Raw genomic sequence first — 15,550 nt, 5'->3', positions numbered from 1 at the left:
AGAATAAGCTAACTGGGAAAGAACCCGAGCAGTTAGTGTGCTCAAATGAATATATTGGAAGCATTATTCAGCAAGGAAAAAGAAATGAGGTTGGTCTAGACAACCCATAACAACAATTTTATTTAAACATCTACGAACTTGTAAATTTTGTCAGTGTACAGGAAACTGTTATATCAAAGCAAAATTTAAAAAACCCTCCACACCCACAACTCTTCATTATGCCATTCGATGCTTTTAACAATATGCTCCATTACAGCAATATAAACAACTGCTATGGATTTGTGGTGTTTCTCTGGAGTTTACTGCTGTCTCTTTCTGTCTCCTCTTCCTTGTTGGAAATACATCCAGAAGATAGAGTGGCAATTTTGTGTTAAAATGACAATGAAACCATGGCTGCCTGGCTGAAACCCTGATTTGCATCCCCCCTCAGCACTCCATCTTACAATCTCATATCAGTACTTTACCATACTTTACTTTTATTAATCACCAGCATCCCCACCTCCCCCATACACTATGAAATAAATCGACTGTAGCACTTAAACTACACAAAAAAATAGACATACTGTCATGGTACTCAGCCCAAATGCATGGAGCATGACATAGGTGACTTGTAAAACATTGGCTCAGGCAACCTTTCCTGGAACTGAATGGAGTTCAAGATATTATTCCAAACCCATTCCTACTGTACATGAAGATCAGCCTCAGATATTCTCACAGATGTTGGGAAAACTTCCCTCTGCACATTGTTTGGTCTAGCAAAACTGGTCTAGCTGCCATCAAAGCTCTCCCAACTTTGCAGGTTTTGAAGCCGTATTACTGGTTAAAAATTAATGGTACTATTAATGGTACTAATTAATTAAAAATTAATGGCACTATCACGTATTGGGGTACCTTGACAAGCAAATCTTATGTGTTTGAGAGTGGAGGAGGAAGACAGGCATGAAAAGACATTGCATGGTCCAAACATTTCCATTCCATTTCCATTTACACATGCATGTCACATTTAGCTTCTAAGACAAAGCCAGAAATAGGAAGCTTTTATAATGTTTGTCTCTTGAGAAAGCTGATGAAGGACAACACACACCAGAAGAGATCAGTTAGGTGAGAATTAAGAGTTAAGATAAAGTACACAGTAGAATTTTGAGTTAGAGAGAAAATACTTATTTAATTTGCTATTCAACTTAATTACACCACTATGAGCACAAAATACAGAAATATGGCAGGAGAAGGAGCTTCAGGCAGCAGAGCAGAATTTAAAGGAACTTCTCTCTAGTGTCAGTTAGAGCTACCAACAGTAAATTCACATTTTTACAGGACAGTTCATGATGATATCACTGAATGGCATGGAAATATTAAACTGAGGGTCCAGGTAAATGCATTTATAGCCAGCAATAGAGAAAATACTGTGAGGAAGACTGACCAGAGTAAGTAATCCAGCCTTCCAGATGGAAGCTGGTAGTGACAGGACAAGTCATATGTAGTGAAAGGACAAGAGATTGTGGCCTCAAACGGCAAGAGTGTAGCTTTAGATTAGGTACCAGGAAAACATTCTTCATTGTAAGGGTGGTGGGGCACTGGTTGCCCAGAGAAGCTGTAGAAGCCCCATCCCTGGAAGTATTCAGGGCCAGGTTGGATGGATCTCTGAGCAACCTGATCTAGTAGAAAGTGTCTCTATCCTTGGCAGGGGGTTGGAACTAGATGATCTTTAAAGTGCCTTCCAATTGAAACTATTCTACAATCCTATGAAGTTGAGGAGACAGCAAGACTGCATTCTGTACAGCAGTCAAAACTAGGAAGTCCTATACACATTATCACACTGAAGTTTTTTACAGAAACAGATCACTCAGCATTTTATCAGGGAAGCAATCCTACATTTTCCTACATAAAACACTCAACCTTTTTCTAACAAAAATGGCGGCATCATGGTGATTTGGCATATCCCAAAGACTCGTTATTGAGAGGACCATCAAATCCAGCTGCAGTGACTTGTTCTGGGAGCAGGTCACAAGCACCACGCTGGATTGGGGAGGGCTCAGGAACAGGGGCACGTTTTCTACCATGCTGCAAACCCAGCTTGATGACAGAGTGACAAGTGGCAGGAATTCTCCCCTGACAGACATTAGCTGGTAACTTCTAAGCAAACACTCAGAAGATGAAAAACATCTACATGTGCTGCATTTGCAAAATATCTCATTTATAGAGCTGTTCTGGGACAGATTAAAGGAAACTTCTCCGTAAAGTCAGTGACGTTATTGAGCTTGCTTATACTAAAAATACTTTAACAAGTCCCATGTAAAGGAATTAAATTTCCTGCAATTTAAACAAGAGTCTTCGTGGAGTAAAACAGAGATTCACAACATTTATATCTTTATGAACTACTACTAGAATTGATGATCCAAGCACATGGCAAAACAAGAGTGTATGATAAAACTGGAGAAGCAGCTGAATTATTTCTTATGTGAACATATGCACTGTGGAAGAAGACTGTCAGATACTATGACCATAGTGACATGAAACATACTTGATACTACTAACTGCAAAACTAGAGATTACATTTTTCTACTTTCATCTGCCTTTGTATTTTAAGGATCAAGATAATTTAGAACAACATTAAGAAGAGATTTATTTTTTTAAAAGCATACAATATTTTATTACTATCTGTCCTACAGACTTCATTCTCTCCCACTCAAACCTATCAGCCAAGTAAGACAGAGAAGCTGCACTATTTGTTGTGTTGAAGTAGAGGAAATTAACTACCATGAAAATAACACCTAGTCCTGCATTATCTTTCATTGTCTCTCCTAGTGTATGAGAGGAGACTAAGTGTGTTTCCTACAATTCCTTCCTTTCAATTTCCTCAAGGCTTTTATTAGACAAACAATGCTTAAAATCTGATGCAACATTGACTCATCTTTACGTCATAAAAACGAAATTAAATGTTCTTTGCAACAGTCTGTTATTTAGGGTTTACAAGGACTTTTGTGGGGAGGAAATGGATGGGTAAAATATTTGTGAGTAAAGCTGCCCTGTACAGGAGGAGTCCAGGTGGTGTTCTTATGCATATCAGCAAAGATCTTAGAAAAAGTCTCAAACTTCCTTTTACTAGTGCAATTTTCTGAGCTTCAGCTTTTGCCTTCCATTGTACCCCAACCAAAGGATAAGCCCCTCTCACAACTTCCATACTTTTCTACAGAAAGGATACCACTCAATCAATCTTAGAGGTGCCAGCCCTCCTCAAGTGCTTTCTTTTAGAAATTGTGTTCAGGTAAATGACAAGCTAATTCTTCAATACCACTGAACCCCAGGAATTGCCACATTACCCCAAGAGCGAACACCCCGATAACATATCCTGAATCTGGGTCATCCGCAATGCAGCCGTTTGCCAAAAATAACGGGACAGCAAAAAAACAGGAGTATGGGTGAAAAGCTGAAAGAGAGCGAGGAGCAGATGGGACAGTGGGAAGGGAGGCGACACATCCTGACTAACAGTTACCAGCTATTTTATCTATCTGCAGTTCGGCACACTGAAAATGGAGGGCAGGGTGTGACTGAGCAGCTGGGGGAGCAGATGGGACGGAGGAAAGGCTGAAAATTGTGACAAAGCTCTGCCAAACAGAATGTCAATTTATTTAATTTTGAAAGTGAGCCGTAGAAATAAAGATGGGTTGGGTCCAAGCAATGGAGCATCTTATGTTTGTTAATACACACTGTCAGGGGGCAATGGGTCATAGTAACAGAAGTGTGTTTGGGAGACTGCAGAAACAAAGGGAGGGACTACACATACTCATTAATGATAGTAGAAGTTATGTTTGAAGATCAACAGGCGCCAGGGAAAGGCAGTTCATGAAAGGCTGACATCTCAATATGGTACACATTCCTGCACTCTGAAGCTGAGGGACAGATGTTCAACAGAGTAAGAGTAGAGAGAGTAACAGAAAGACTGTAGCACAGAACAGAAGAGCAACAAAACCAGATAATTCTGGTCGAACACATGCAAAAAATATTAATTTATAAAATAATCTAAATGAAACTGTGGAATCCCCAGGGCTGCAACATACCAAGATAAGAAGAGGCCTGCTAGAGGAAAGTGAACAAGATGTGAACCAGATCTTATCCATCAATAACTTCCACACTAAGCAGAAGAACAAATTTACTTCCTCATCAACATACACTGTACCCTTTAGTAATGCCAATCATTCCTATTTGTTCTGTTCTTCACCTAACTCTAACCCAGAAACATCTCCTTTACTTCAGTTTGCTTCATTTTCATGGCATTTCTTTTTGCTTGCAGTTTTTTCCTCCTTTCTCCCCAACCTGAACTGTGGCTTGAGGTCATATCCCATTTCCTCTCAAGGCATACGCTTTCCTTCCAAAGCAAAGGTAAAAATTAGCTCCTGGAAGGTTCTCACATGGAACTGACAGGAACTGACAGCATTTTTCCAAGAGACAGGATGATGCAAACAACCTGTAATTCCCTACATAACTCCTATAAAAAGAGGACCACACAATTAAAATCAAGCAGCTGTCAGTTAAGATCTATTTTCACAAATAGAACTTGATTCTGAATTTAGGAATAAATGCTATATATAGTATTTGAGAAGATACTCATCTTCTCTATTGATGTCTTACTAAACATTCACTCAACAGAATGCTGTCTTGCACTAGCACCATTTCATTTTTAGATTTTCCAAAAGATCTACATTTATAGCATCTCTCAGCAAACAGCCAACTCCCCCTTCTGTTTGAAGAAAGCTTCCTATCAGCTCATATGTATCCACTACACTTACAGATGCATGTGTGAAAGTTTGACATACACACAAGTAAATTTCTCTACTTTCTAGTTTAACTCTTCACTCTCAAAGAACCTGCCCATTTATTCTAAGTGGCAGCTTGTGAAAAACATAAAATGAACAGCACTGAAACACACCATCCTCCTTTCTGTTTTATGTTTAAAGCAGGGAATTCAGCCAAGTAATGGCAGTGTACATGCTCCCGTAAATGTGTCTCAGCTCTCACTGACTGAAAGATTTGTGCGTTCTTCTCTGTGTTCAGGTCCTTGACATCCCTGGTTTTTTTTGCTCTTTGGGTTCTCATTCTGCTCATGCTGATTCTTTCAGTTCCTTCATCCATATTTTAACACTTTTTAACACCTTTTAAATTGTAATCCAGTTGGGAAGGGGTCTAACTTCACCAATCATTAGTGCTGAATTTTGGTCTTGCCCCTTATGACTGTTAGCAAATAAATAATACACAGTAATAATCCCCATGGAGACATTTGATAAACAGTCTCAGCAAATAAAGACCATGCTTTTCCTGCAGCAAGGTTCTGTAGCTCAAGGCAAAGCAGGAAGACCAGAAAGCAACCACTCCTCAGGACTTTAACTCATATTTCTGTAATTGCTGACATCTATTGCCTGGACTAATTTCTGAGGCAAACCACAGAGGGAGGCCATATTCATGTAACAGTAACAAAGAAGCACATAACCAGCATCAATACGCCTTGTTTTCACATGCTAAATCATGTAGCATGATTTACTTGCTTTTCAAACAGCATTAGTGACTGAGCACCAGAAAACTGTCCAATATCTCCAAAATTGAAGAGGAAGTAAATAATGTTGGTAGGTGGGAGAAATGCGGTTTTTTATGACAATCAAGCAGCTACACATGGGGCTTCCCAGCTGACACTGTTGTCTGGAGCAGAGCAGCAATCATATCAGAAAAATCACAATGGTTTCTCCACTTGTGGCATCAAAAATAATATTTCTTGAAAATATTAGCCAAAAAAAAGCACCTCAAAATGTAAAAAACAACAGAATGTTACCTCTGAAATATTTCTGAAGTCATTTTTGTCATTCACCACACAAAAGTCTGTATCCTATTGCATATGCCTGACCCTCTACTACATTTTCAGTCTTTGTTACTGAGTTTGAGATGAGAAGTTCCCTCAGCAAAGAAAACCAGTGCCACAATGCAAGTGTGTAACCATACGAGCACTTTATAGCAGGGCACTCGAAATGTTATGGGATTTACTTCCATTAAGACAAATGAAACCTTACCACAGGAGGGTGAAGAAGAGAGAAGAAAATAAAATCAAGTAAAAGTATGAACATGGCAAGAATTGCTTGACTCAGTTGGCAAAGCTAGAAGTCACTGGACTGACTAGGATGCATCAGGCAACCCATATTTACCTTTGATGGTCACTCAGCATCTCAGTACAAAACAGCACCTTGACTCAGCTTGCTGCATCTAAGTACCAAAGACCAGTAGTCATAAAAATCTGCCCTGACTAACATGCACATCTAGAATAACAATCCACTGATTTTGAGTCAGAGTATGTCTCCTTTGGATAGTAAAGATTTCTGGTTAGAGCAATGATATGGCTGAACTCAATGCCAAGGTGAGGAGTAGGGAGTGGGTGGCAAGCCCCATCTCCTAGTCTGGGTTTTGATATAATGGTTGGTACCTAGTCTCAAAAACCAATTCTGCATTAGAGAATAAGAGTCTGATTAAGGGAATTCGTTCATCCTTAGAAAGTGAAGCAACAAACTCAACACAATTCTACAGCAAGTACATAAAAATGCTACGAAGAAAGTACCATTGGCAATGCTTGTCACTTAACTGATTCACCATGCTACAATAAAAATATGTAAGAATTATACAAAACTATTGGAAAAAAGAAAAGGCCAGACTGGCTTGACAACAGTAAACAAGTGATATAAATTCGTTTTCCACCAAATGAAGCAAGAGGAAGATCAAAGACCAGTGTGTGCTGAAGAGCAGCTGTCAGGGTCTTTATTTATCGCAGAGATCTTATTAAAGATTTAATCTTGCAAGGTGGTCAACAAACATACCTCCCTCAAATGACTTCATAATGTTTAGTCAGATCTTGTCTCTAGTGAAGAAGGAACCATTACTTGCCTCACAGTAGCTTAAAGTGAGTTATACCTGCAAAAAGAAATTCTGACATTTAAAGGAAATACTCATTTTTCAACGTATATGGGTATATACGTTGAAAACACATTGTATTTGTATATGGTTGTGAAATACACAGGCACTTCCATTTTTGTTAAGCTGAATGTGTGCCCTAGCATAGCCTGAGTAATGAATGCAGCAGAGTCCAATTGGCTTCTTTGTCTCACTGCTCCTAAATACAGAGGTTCAGTCTGCTAACCCACACTGTTCAGGCACATTTGCAAGTGGGAGGTTCCAAGTAGTCAAACTCCTCCTATTCCGTTTCCTTTCCTTAGCTTTTGTCTCTTACACTGTTCTTTGGATGCTTTCCATGAGTCAAAGAATCTAGCAATAAAATAACCCAAGGAAGCAGAGCTTTCTGCTGAGATAAAGAGCTAGATCAGCTGAGCAAAGATTCCAGCAGGAAGGCATGAGGAGGAGGAAGTGGGGAGACTGCAAGGAAGGGCGGAAAGAGAAATTAAACTTTCCCCCCTTCAACAGCAATGAGCTTTTAGTTCAGATTAATTCCCTGTGGGACCAGAGCCCAGAGGTCAGGCTAACCAGTCAGAACCTTTCCATGCTCCACACCAGCTGTCTGCAGGATCACTGTACAATGCATAACTTATTACAAATAACTGTAGAATTTTTAATGCATCTAGCAGAACAAATAGGGCAAACAAAATGAGGCAGAGGGAAAAATACAGACCAAAAAAACCTTACCCCACCCAAACTATGAAAATCATCTAAAATTTTTCTCTCTGGAAAGCTGAGGATACCAGTTGTCATTGATCCCATCTTTGGTGCACAAAATAATGTGATCTTTTAACTACAGAGACAAATGTATGGAGTTCATTCCTCTGGGGAAAAGAATAATCTAAAACACTAATGAAGTCTAATCTAAACCACTAAGAAAAATATGGAGATCATATAAAATACTTCCCCTTTTGCAAAAAGGGGCTGGATAGGAAATGACAGCACATTGAAATGGACTTAATTAGTGCACCTCATTGCAGACATAAATGAAAATGTAAAAATCAAAGTATTCTATACTTTAAAAAAAAACCAAAAACACTTACAAGGATAGTAAAAATTTCAAATATGGCATACATTTAAAATTAGCTGGTTTCCCAAAATAAATCGTTTATGGCATATTTAGTGTCTTACCAAATAAATCTAAAATTAAGATCTTAAACCAGAAATTCATCACAGTATGATTTTGAGAAGAGAGATCCTTATGTTGAAAGTAAAAAATTCTTACGAGACTGAATGACATGTTTTCACTTAACTAAAGAACTAAAAAGATAAATGTTGCTGTTTCAATTTAGTTTAAAACATTAATGTTATCAATCTGCCAGCTTCACTCCCTTTGCTACATCTTCCCTTTGGATAATTTCCAAATATTTCTTTTTTAAAAATCCATTGATTTAAAGGTGTTGCCAGCTACTCTAAGGTTTAACTCATTCTAAATCTATTTTTATATCAGGATCTAATTTTTTTTATAGATCTGTTTTTCTATAGATCATTTCCCTTAAGGAAAGAGAAGGAAAAACTTTAAATTACTGGGAGAATGTTAGCCATTAGCATTTTTTTTCATAAATGGTACACATTATTCATTAAAAGTCAATACAAATTCCATCATTCATTTCAAATGAGTTACTACTCGAGTCTGTTCATCTCATCTGTGAGAAATTAATATAGAAACAGTGAAGCAAAGCACTACTTTGCTCAGTACAGATCTAAATATCACCTGAAAAATAGTAAGAAAAAAAGAGATCTGACAAAAAAACACAATGAAACTTCTCCCATTTAATAGAAAGTTCCCAGATCTGCCCTATCTTAGGAAACCTAGCATTTATTGTCGCTTTATACATAACACTTTGCTGAAAAGACAATATTAATTGATTCAGTTCTAATTTACTGAGAACTAACAAGTAATCAATACGGGGAAAAAGTCATGGAGATAACTTCTCCTCACACAGCTTACTGAAACACTGAAGTTCAGAAGAGTGTAAGCTGAAAAGGATGCAACAAAGAGCATCAGCTATTCTAGAGCTGACTACAGGAAGCCAGCCACTGCTTTGAAACCAGTTCAAATTAAAAGTTCCAGAACCATTTTTTTGGGGATCAGGGAATTTACTGTTCTCAGTACATATTTGTTTATATGCTGATTTTACTTCTCACAAATAATGACTGTACTGCTTTGCTCATTCTAGCTCAGTATGCCTGAGATAATATTTAAAACCTGTCAGACAGCTACAGAAGTGCTATTTCCCCATACTGTGCTGGTTTCAAGAGTTGGGACTGAAAATACAATAAAATCTGCATAAATATAGGCAATATATACATATATATTTTTAGTCAGTACAAGGATTCAGGGAAAGATGAGACCTGAATATGCTCTATTTTGATTTTTAATCTTCCCTTTGCAAGAGAATTGAGGCAATATAGTGTGAGGAAAAAAATCAGGAGGCAGTTTTGGTACCATTCTTGTTAGTGATCAATTCAATCTTAAAAACAGAGTAGAATTAAAATTCAACTTATACCCCCCCCCACATATATATGTGTGTGTATATATATATATATATATATATACACTACTAATTAAGCACCTCTTGCTCAACTGAATTATGTACCTCAATTATAAAAATAATATACGAGGAGGTTTGGTGAACAGAATGGGTTAAAAAAAGCATAAACCTGTGCTCTGTATTTTTTCAAAAACTCATCTGCTATTCTGAAGATAAAAATAGACCTTCCTGTTCAGAAATAGCCCTCAAGAGCCAACACAGCAACTGAGTGAAGCACAAGAATGCAAAGGATTTCAGCTTGTCAACAGATGAAATTTAAGTGAAAAACCCATCCCCTGGAAAAGGGTCTTCAACACCACAGTGAGTAGTGATTTGCAGCAAACCCCTTACCAAGACAGGATTATAGGAATGTTTCCAAAAAACAGATTAAAAGGGGGAAGAGGAAATTTATACAGGGTACTGGGAAATTTTCAGTTTATTTTAAATGTGGTACATCTAAGAGAATCTCATAACACTCCAACCCTTGATAAGGAAAATGCAAAGTCCAACTACTCATCTGCCCTCCAGTATAAGTATTCAAGAAGAAAATGGGAGTTAGAAAAGTGAGGAGAGAGCAATAATGAATGGTTTGTAGCTCATGTTCTTGCAGAGAAACCTTCAAGACACAAGGCAAATCATGACTCAGCCATAACTGCAGTGAGATCTGCCTCATGCACTAATGTAGATGCCAAAACAATATATATTAAAAATTCTGCCTTCAGAATTATTTCAGGAAAAGATAAGCAAGGGTCTTGAAAAGAAGGTCTACTACTATATTTCCAAATAGAAATGAGAAACAAAGGAGACATGAAAGACAGTGGATAGGTCTTTAAAAACACCAGATGAAAACAAGGTGGAGGAAAGAGGTAAAATGCACTTGGTTAGGGATTTAATTTATACAAAAAATACTATTGCCAGCATCAGTTAAATATAATTAGAACTACGTGTTAGAAATTAATCCAACATATATAACCCCACACTTATAATGTCACTATCATTATAATTTCTATGATATTTAAGAAGTTCATTCCCTAGGAGTTTTATTAAAATTTCTAATACAGTGACATCAGATAGAAAAAGCAAGGCCCTACACTTTTATTTCCTCCAATAGCTGGATGCCTAAAAAACCAGGCTGTCTCCAGTCCAGAGACAAACATATGCAGCTGGTCAGATGGTGTAGCTCAGTTTCACCCTAGAGGGAAGATTAATGGATCTGATAAATTCATTCTCTAGGAAGGTAAAAATCTGCTTCCAGACTATCACTGAGATTGCAGTGATGGACAATTGGAGGATATAAGGTAGCACTGGTTAGCAAATTAGTGAGTCGTATCAGCTGCCATATCCAGGATGCCACAAAAATGAAAACTGAAATGGGTAGGATGGACAGCAAACATCATTCCTTGAGCATCAGGACTTCATCAGGCTGCAGAGTGAGTCTCCACCAAAACAACCATATATAAGAGTACAAATTCTGTGAAATTTTCACTAGTAAGGAAGTAAGACATGCTAATTATTTACTCTTACAGACAGTTATTAGAAGATTCGGGATTTAGTAGTCAGCAAACCTGCAGATTAAAATGACCATCAAAATTAAAATAGTGGTTTTTGCATCTAATTGCACATCAAAGTCAATTCTGTCCTTTGGAAATTACAGCATGAAGGTCAAAAGTATAAGTAAAATGAAAATATCAGAGGATTTCAAGGCAAAATGATGTTTTCTTTACTTGGCTCTTTAGTGGCATAAGATTTCACGGTGTAAGCTTGTTCCCAGATGCAAGCAGCTGCTACACACACATTTGTCCAGGAAACACATGTTAGAAATATACACTCCTAATTTTAGTGAAGATGAGTATTTTAAGGCCATCCTGAGTGAAATCAGAATACAAATGTTAAAACTGGCTTCTGTTCATCTACATACAACGTGACAAGCATTTGCTTACTCTAGGACTGCAGAGGAAGCTTTTAAGACTGTGCATATTTCACCATCTGCTTTGCTGCTACTTTGCAAAATTCTAGTGGTATGAACTAGTTATTACCTCAGATACTGGAGGGTGGGCAAGGGAATGCTAACTCTGTCTGTTATCCATGACTTTTAATCTTGGTTAAACCAAACTAGTAACCAGAAACTTCAGATGAGCATGGAGCCAGGAAGCAAAAATATGAAATGGAGAGATTCAACTTACAATTAAATCTTGAATAAGTGAAGTTGAAAGTATCCTCTTGGTGATGTTTTCCACAACTACTCCAAGCCAATTAAGTGCACCCCAGTACCACAAATAACTCTGTCCTCCGTGCCAGTAGCTTACGAAGGCAAAAGTGAGGGCTGTAGATAATAGTGTTCCAAGCAGACTGGACTGAGATCCTCCCATCGGAACATAAATGTACCTGTAGGTGAAATGACAAGTAAGCAGTGCTGTTAGAGATTTCACAGAAATCTCAGGAAAACATCCACCACAGAACAAATGTGTCTATTTGTAGCATAAAAAAGAATGTGAAAGACTACCTGACATGCTCTGTTTACAGAGCTTGCCCTATTTTCTGCAAAGCTGTAGGCCACTTCATGGAGTATGTGCACATACCATTTGGCAAAAGGACAATTTTGTGGTCCTGGGAACTCTGTATTAGGTAAATATATAGCACAAACTATATTCTCCAAACCGAAAATAGCAAATATCCAGATTTTTTAAACTGGAATAGTTCTAAGTCAACTACAGAAATTACCTGTAATCTTCCTGTGAATTTGAATTATAAGATTTTTAACAAAAACATTTAAAACAGTATCTAAATTCATACACAGTCACAACACACAGATTGTTTCCCATATATCAGAAATGTAGATGCATGCAAATATACTTTATTAGTAAAAGGTTGTAATTTCTCTCCTTTTAAATATTTCATTAAAAATTATGTGCACTGTAAATATTTCTTATCTGGTTCTTCTACTGCATCTCAGGATCATGTCAGTCTATGACCTTTGGAGCACTCATACCAAAAAAAAAAGCCTGGAAACCCATAGGAAGCACTCTGCATGCAATTATATTCTGCATTTAAACTGAACCCAGGAGTCATAACCTTAGTCATTAATTGATGCTTACAAGTGTCCAGAAAGTAGTGTTCCTTCAGAAAAAATACCAGAAGCAATGGGATTCTGAAAGCTGACACTATTTTGTGGGTCATTTCACTTCCAGTCTGAAGAGCTACATCCACTCCCATCATTTTCTGATTAAGGCATGACCACTGGCCAGACACTGTCTGAAAGAGTTGAGTATTTCTGTCAACACTTTGAAGAGGCCCATCAGGCAGGGGAGTCACCACCCAGCTCATGGGTACCAGGCAAGGAGATGTGGTATCTGAGAACTACCAGTGACAGCTCTCCTCAGCTGTCATTCCTTTGGCATGACATTCTGTACTCATATTTGAGACTATTCCTACTTGCTAAGAAAATTCAAGGATTTATTTTTTTTTCTGGTGAAATTTGTATCTCTGGTTATCAGTTTTCATATTCAAAGATAAATATTATCTTAAAAATTTAAAAGGGAAATTAACATACTGCTTTATTTCTAATCTTAGGAAGCAAGAAAATAAATAATGGGGTAAAATTCAGTGATAAACAAAATTAAAGGGTAAACAAAAAAAGTCATTAAAAGAACAAGTGTCAAATGCTCCAAATTCTTTCTTAGCATAACATCAATACACCTTTTTACTTCCATCTGCTACAGGCAACATCTGATTACATGTTTTTCAGTATAGGTGTACTTTTTCACTAAGCACATGAAAATAAATAGAAATTAAGATCAATAATTTCTATTTATGTTGTGCTTTTCTTCTCTCTCCCCTTCCTATGTTTGAACAGTGTGGCAATAACAGACACTTGCAATTGAAATCAATTAATCTAATGGCAGAGAGGTTTCTCTTAGCAGTCTGCAAGCAGTGAATTTCCTGCAGGGCTGTGGCACAGAGGGTAAAGAGTGAAGCCACAGACTCAGCAAATTCCTTCTAGACATGAAAGACTAAGAAACTCAGTACTCTCGGGACAGACTTTCCCAACACCTTTCTTCTCCCTTTTTAAAGGCTGATTAAGGCAGGGTCCATTCCATTACCAGCTCCCCTTGCAGTCATGGCAGTGCCTTGTTTCACAGAGCTGCACCCAGAGGAGCCTGCAGCAGGACACTGCCAGCACTGCCGTGCTCAGCAAAGCTCTCTCTTGTACATTTAGGGATTTCATTGGCACCTGGTTCATGTCTGTCAGTTCACAGAATCATCTGGGACCCACAGCAACCATCAAGTCTAATTCTTTAGTGAATGGCCCATATGGGATCAAACTCACAACCTTGGTTCTATTAGCCCCATGCTCCAACCAACTGAGCTCATCTCTGAAACATAGCATTTCAAAGTAACCCAGACACAATAAAAAGTCACATCTCTGTGACCAAGATCTGACTTCAATCCCTGAAGAAACCTTTCTGCTGACCCCATAGGGCCCTGGGTTAAGTCCATGGCACAAAAAGTAGCTTTTACTGCAGAGGTATCTTCAGGTTTCTGTACAGTCCCCATCCTTGCACTGACACTGTTGTGTAGGCTACAGCTATCTTGTCAACACAGGCAGCCTCCACTGGCAATGGCATTGCCAGGGAGAGCTCAGCAGTATCAACACATTTGTTTCCAGCTGCAGCTCAGTTTAGGTTGGCCTGAAGGGCTTTCAGCTTAATGTGCAGAACAAAACAGGCTATTTTCTGATTTTCACTTTTCAACAACAGCAGCTAGATAATTGAGCAGCAACAACTCATAATTCTGATTAATGTTAAAGGTTAGTGAAGTTTTAGCTCCTAGTTAGGCTGATGGCAAATGTGCAACTGAAAATCCACTATGTGAAGACATGTTTGAAGAAGGACAGAAGCCAAAAGGACTTAGAAAATCTTTATTAACACTGTGACCTTCCCCTACAGTACTGTGGAGAGCCTGCCTCCCTGCCCAGAGGAGAAATAGAAAGCAGAAAGCAATGCCTCTCTCTTTCCCTGCTAGTGCCATAAAAAAAGTGGACAGGCAGCTGGCTGCCATTCCTTGTCACAAGGGCAGTAACCACTCTCAGATTGTGTGGTGTTGCCTTCCCCTGTCAGGGCATTCCTGAGATTTTAAAGTGATATTAAAGGACTGATATATGTTGTGTCATTTCTCTCGAACAGTGTGACACATCAGGGAAAAAAGGTATTGGCTACCCTATCATCATGCACATCATATCCATGTGATGTACATGTGCATACACTGCTGCACTGGCAGGCCTGCATACAAGCAATAGGCAGCTCAGTGTGCAGCCAGGGGCAGAGCCTGGCTCAAGACCAGGCACTTTGTGCTAATTACCAAAATACTCTGATAACCAAAACTGTCTTGCAAAAGAACCATGTCTGAAGTCTCATTGCTGCAAAGATGCATTTTGCTTACTTTAGAGCAACCTGTTTAGTTTAGAATCTAATTTCTCTACATTTCTCCTATGTGTTTACACAGAAGAGTACTCATTTGATTACAAAAAGCTACACAAACTCTTAAGTGTGAGGGAGAATAACCCTGTGAAAAGCATTATTAGGCCAAATGATTAAAGAAATATATTAGTTCTGTATTATCATCTACAACACAACACCGTTTGTAACTCACAACATACCCCACAGCAGCTACACCTCACACAGCTCCTCATTCAGCCTTCCCAATGGGATGGGGAAGAAAAGTAATCTCTTACAGTGCATTCAGAAAGTTGTGCTGCCCTCCAGTTCACTAAGAAAATCTGTGAGGAGGGAAGGAAGGAGGCAGGGAAAGAGTTTACAGGGTAATGGCTACTACAAATTGTTATCTTTTATATCTGCATGCTTCGTAACTTTTCTTCTTCTTACCAATACTTCCATCTACCTGCAATCTATCCCTGCAGTCCCTTTGTACTGTAAACCCTGTACTGTACTCAGGGTTTACACAAATGAAGAGGTTGCTGTAGAACAGGCTGACCTGCTGAACCATAAGAAGAATAGCATTACGTAAATATCTCA

At 38.3% G+C, this 15,550-nt stretch overlaps 1 protein-coding gene across 16 annotated transcripts in view; it reads right to left on the bottom strand.

Annotated features, from left to right (window-relative positions):
- The window catches only part of HHAT (hedgehog acyltransferase), a 186,338-nt gene that overhangs the window by 69,294 nt on the left and 101,494 nt on the right, over window positions 1-15,550 (bottom strand). For all 16 annotated transcript variants that reach the window (XR_015283680.1, XM_086878513.1, XM_086878516.1 and 13 more), the window contains one exon: window positions 11,702-11,903. Coding sequence is in view for 15 of the 16 variants with exons in the window: in XM_086878513.1 (XP_086734639.1) it covers window positions 11,702-11,903 (202 nt within the window). In the remaining variant the exon portion in view is untranslated. The remainder of the gene's footprint in view (window positions 1-11,701; window positions 11,904-15,550) is intronic.

Source organism: Cyanistes caeruleus, chromosome 2 (assembly GCF_971803275.1).
Source record: "Cyanistes caeruleus chromosome 2, bCyaCae1.hap1.1, whole genome shotgun sequence".
In the NCBI taxonomy this organism is placed as follows: Eukaryota; Metazoa; Chordata; class Aves; order Passeriformes; family Paridae; genus Cyanistes; species Cyanistes caeruleus.
The sequence above is the reverse complement of the archived record's forward strand: the minus strand, read 5'-3'. Positions and strand labels throughout refer to the sequence as shown.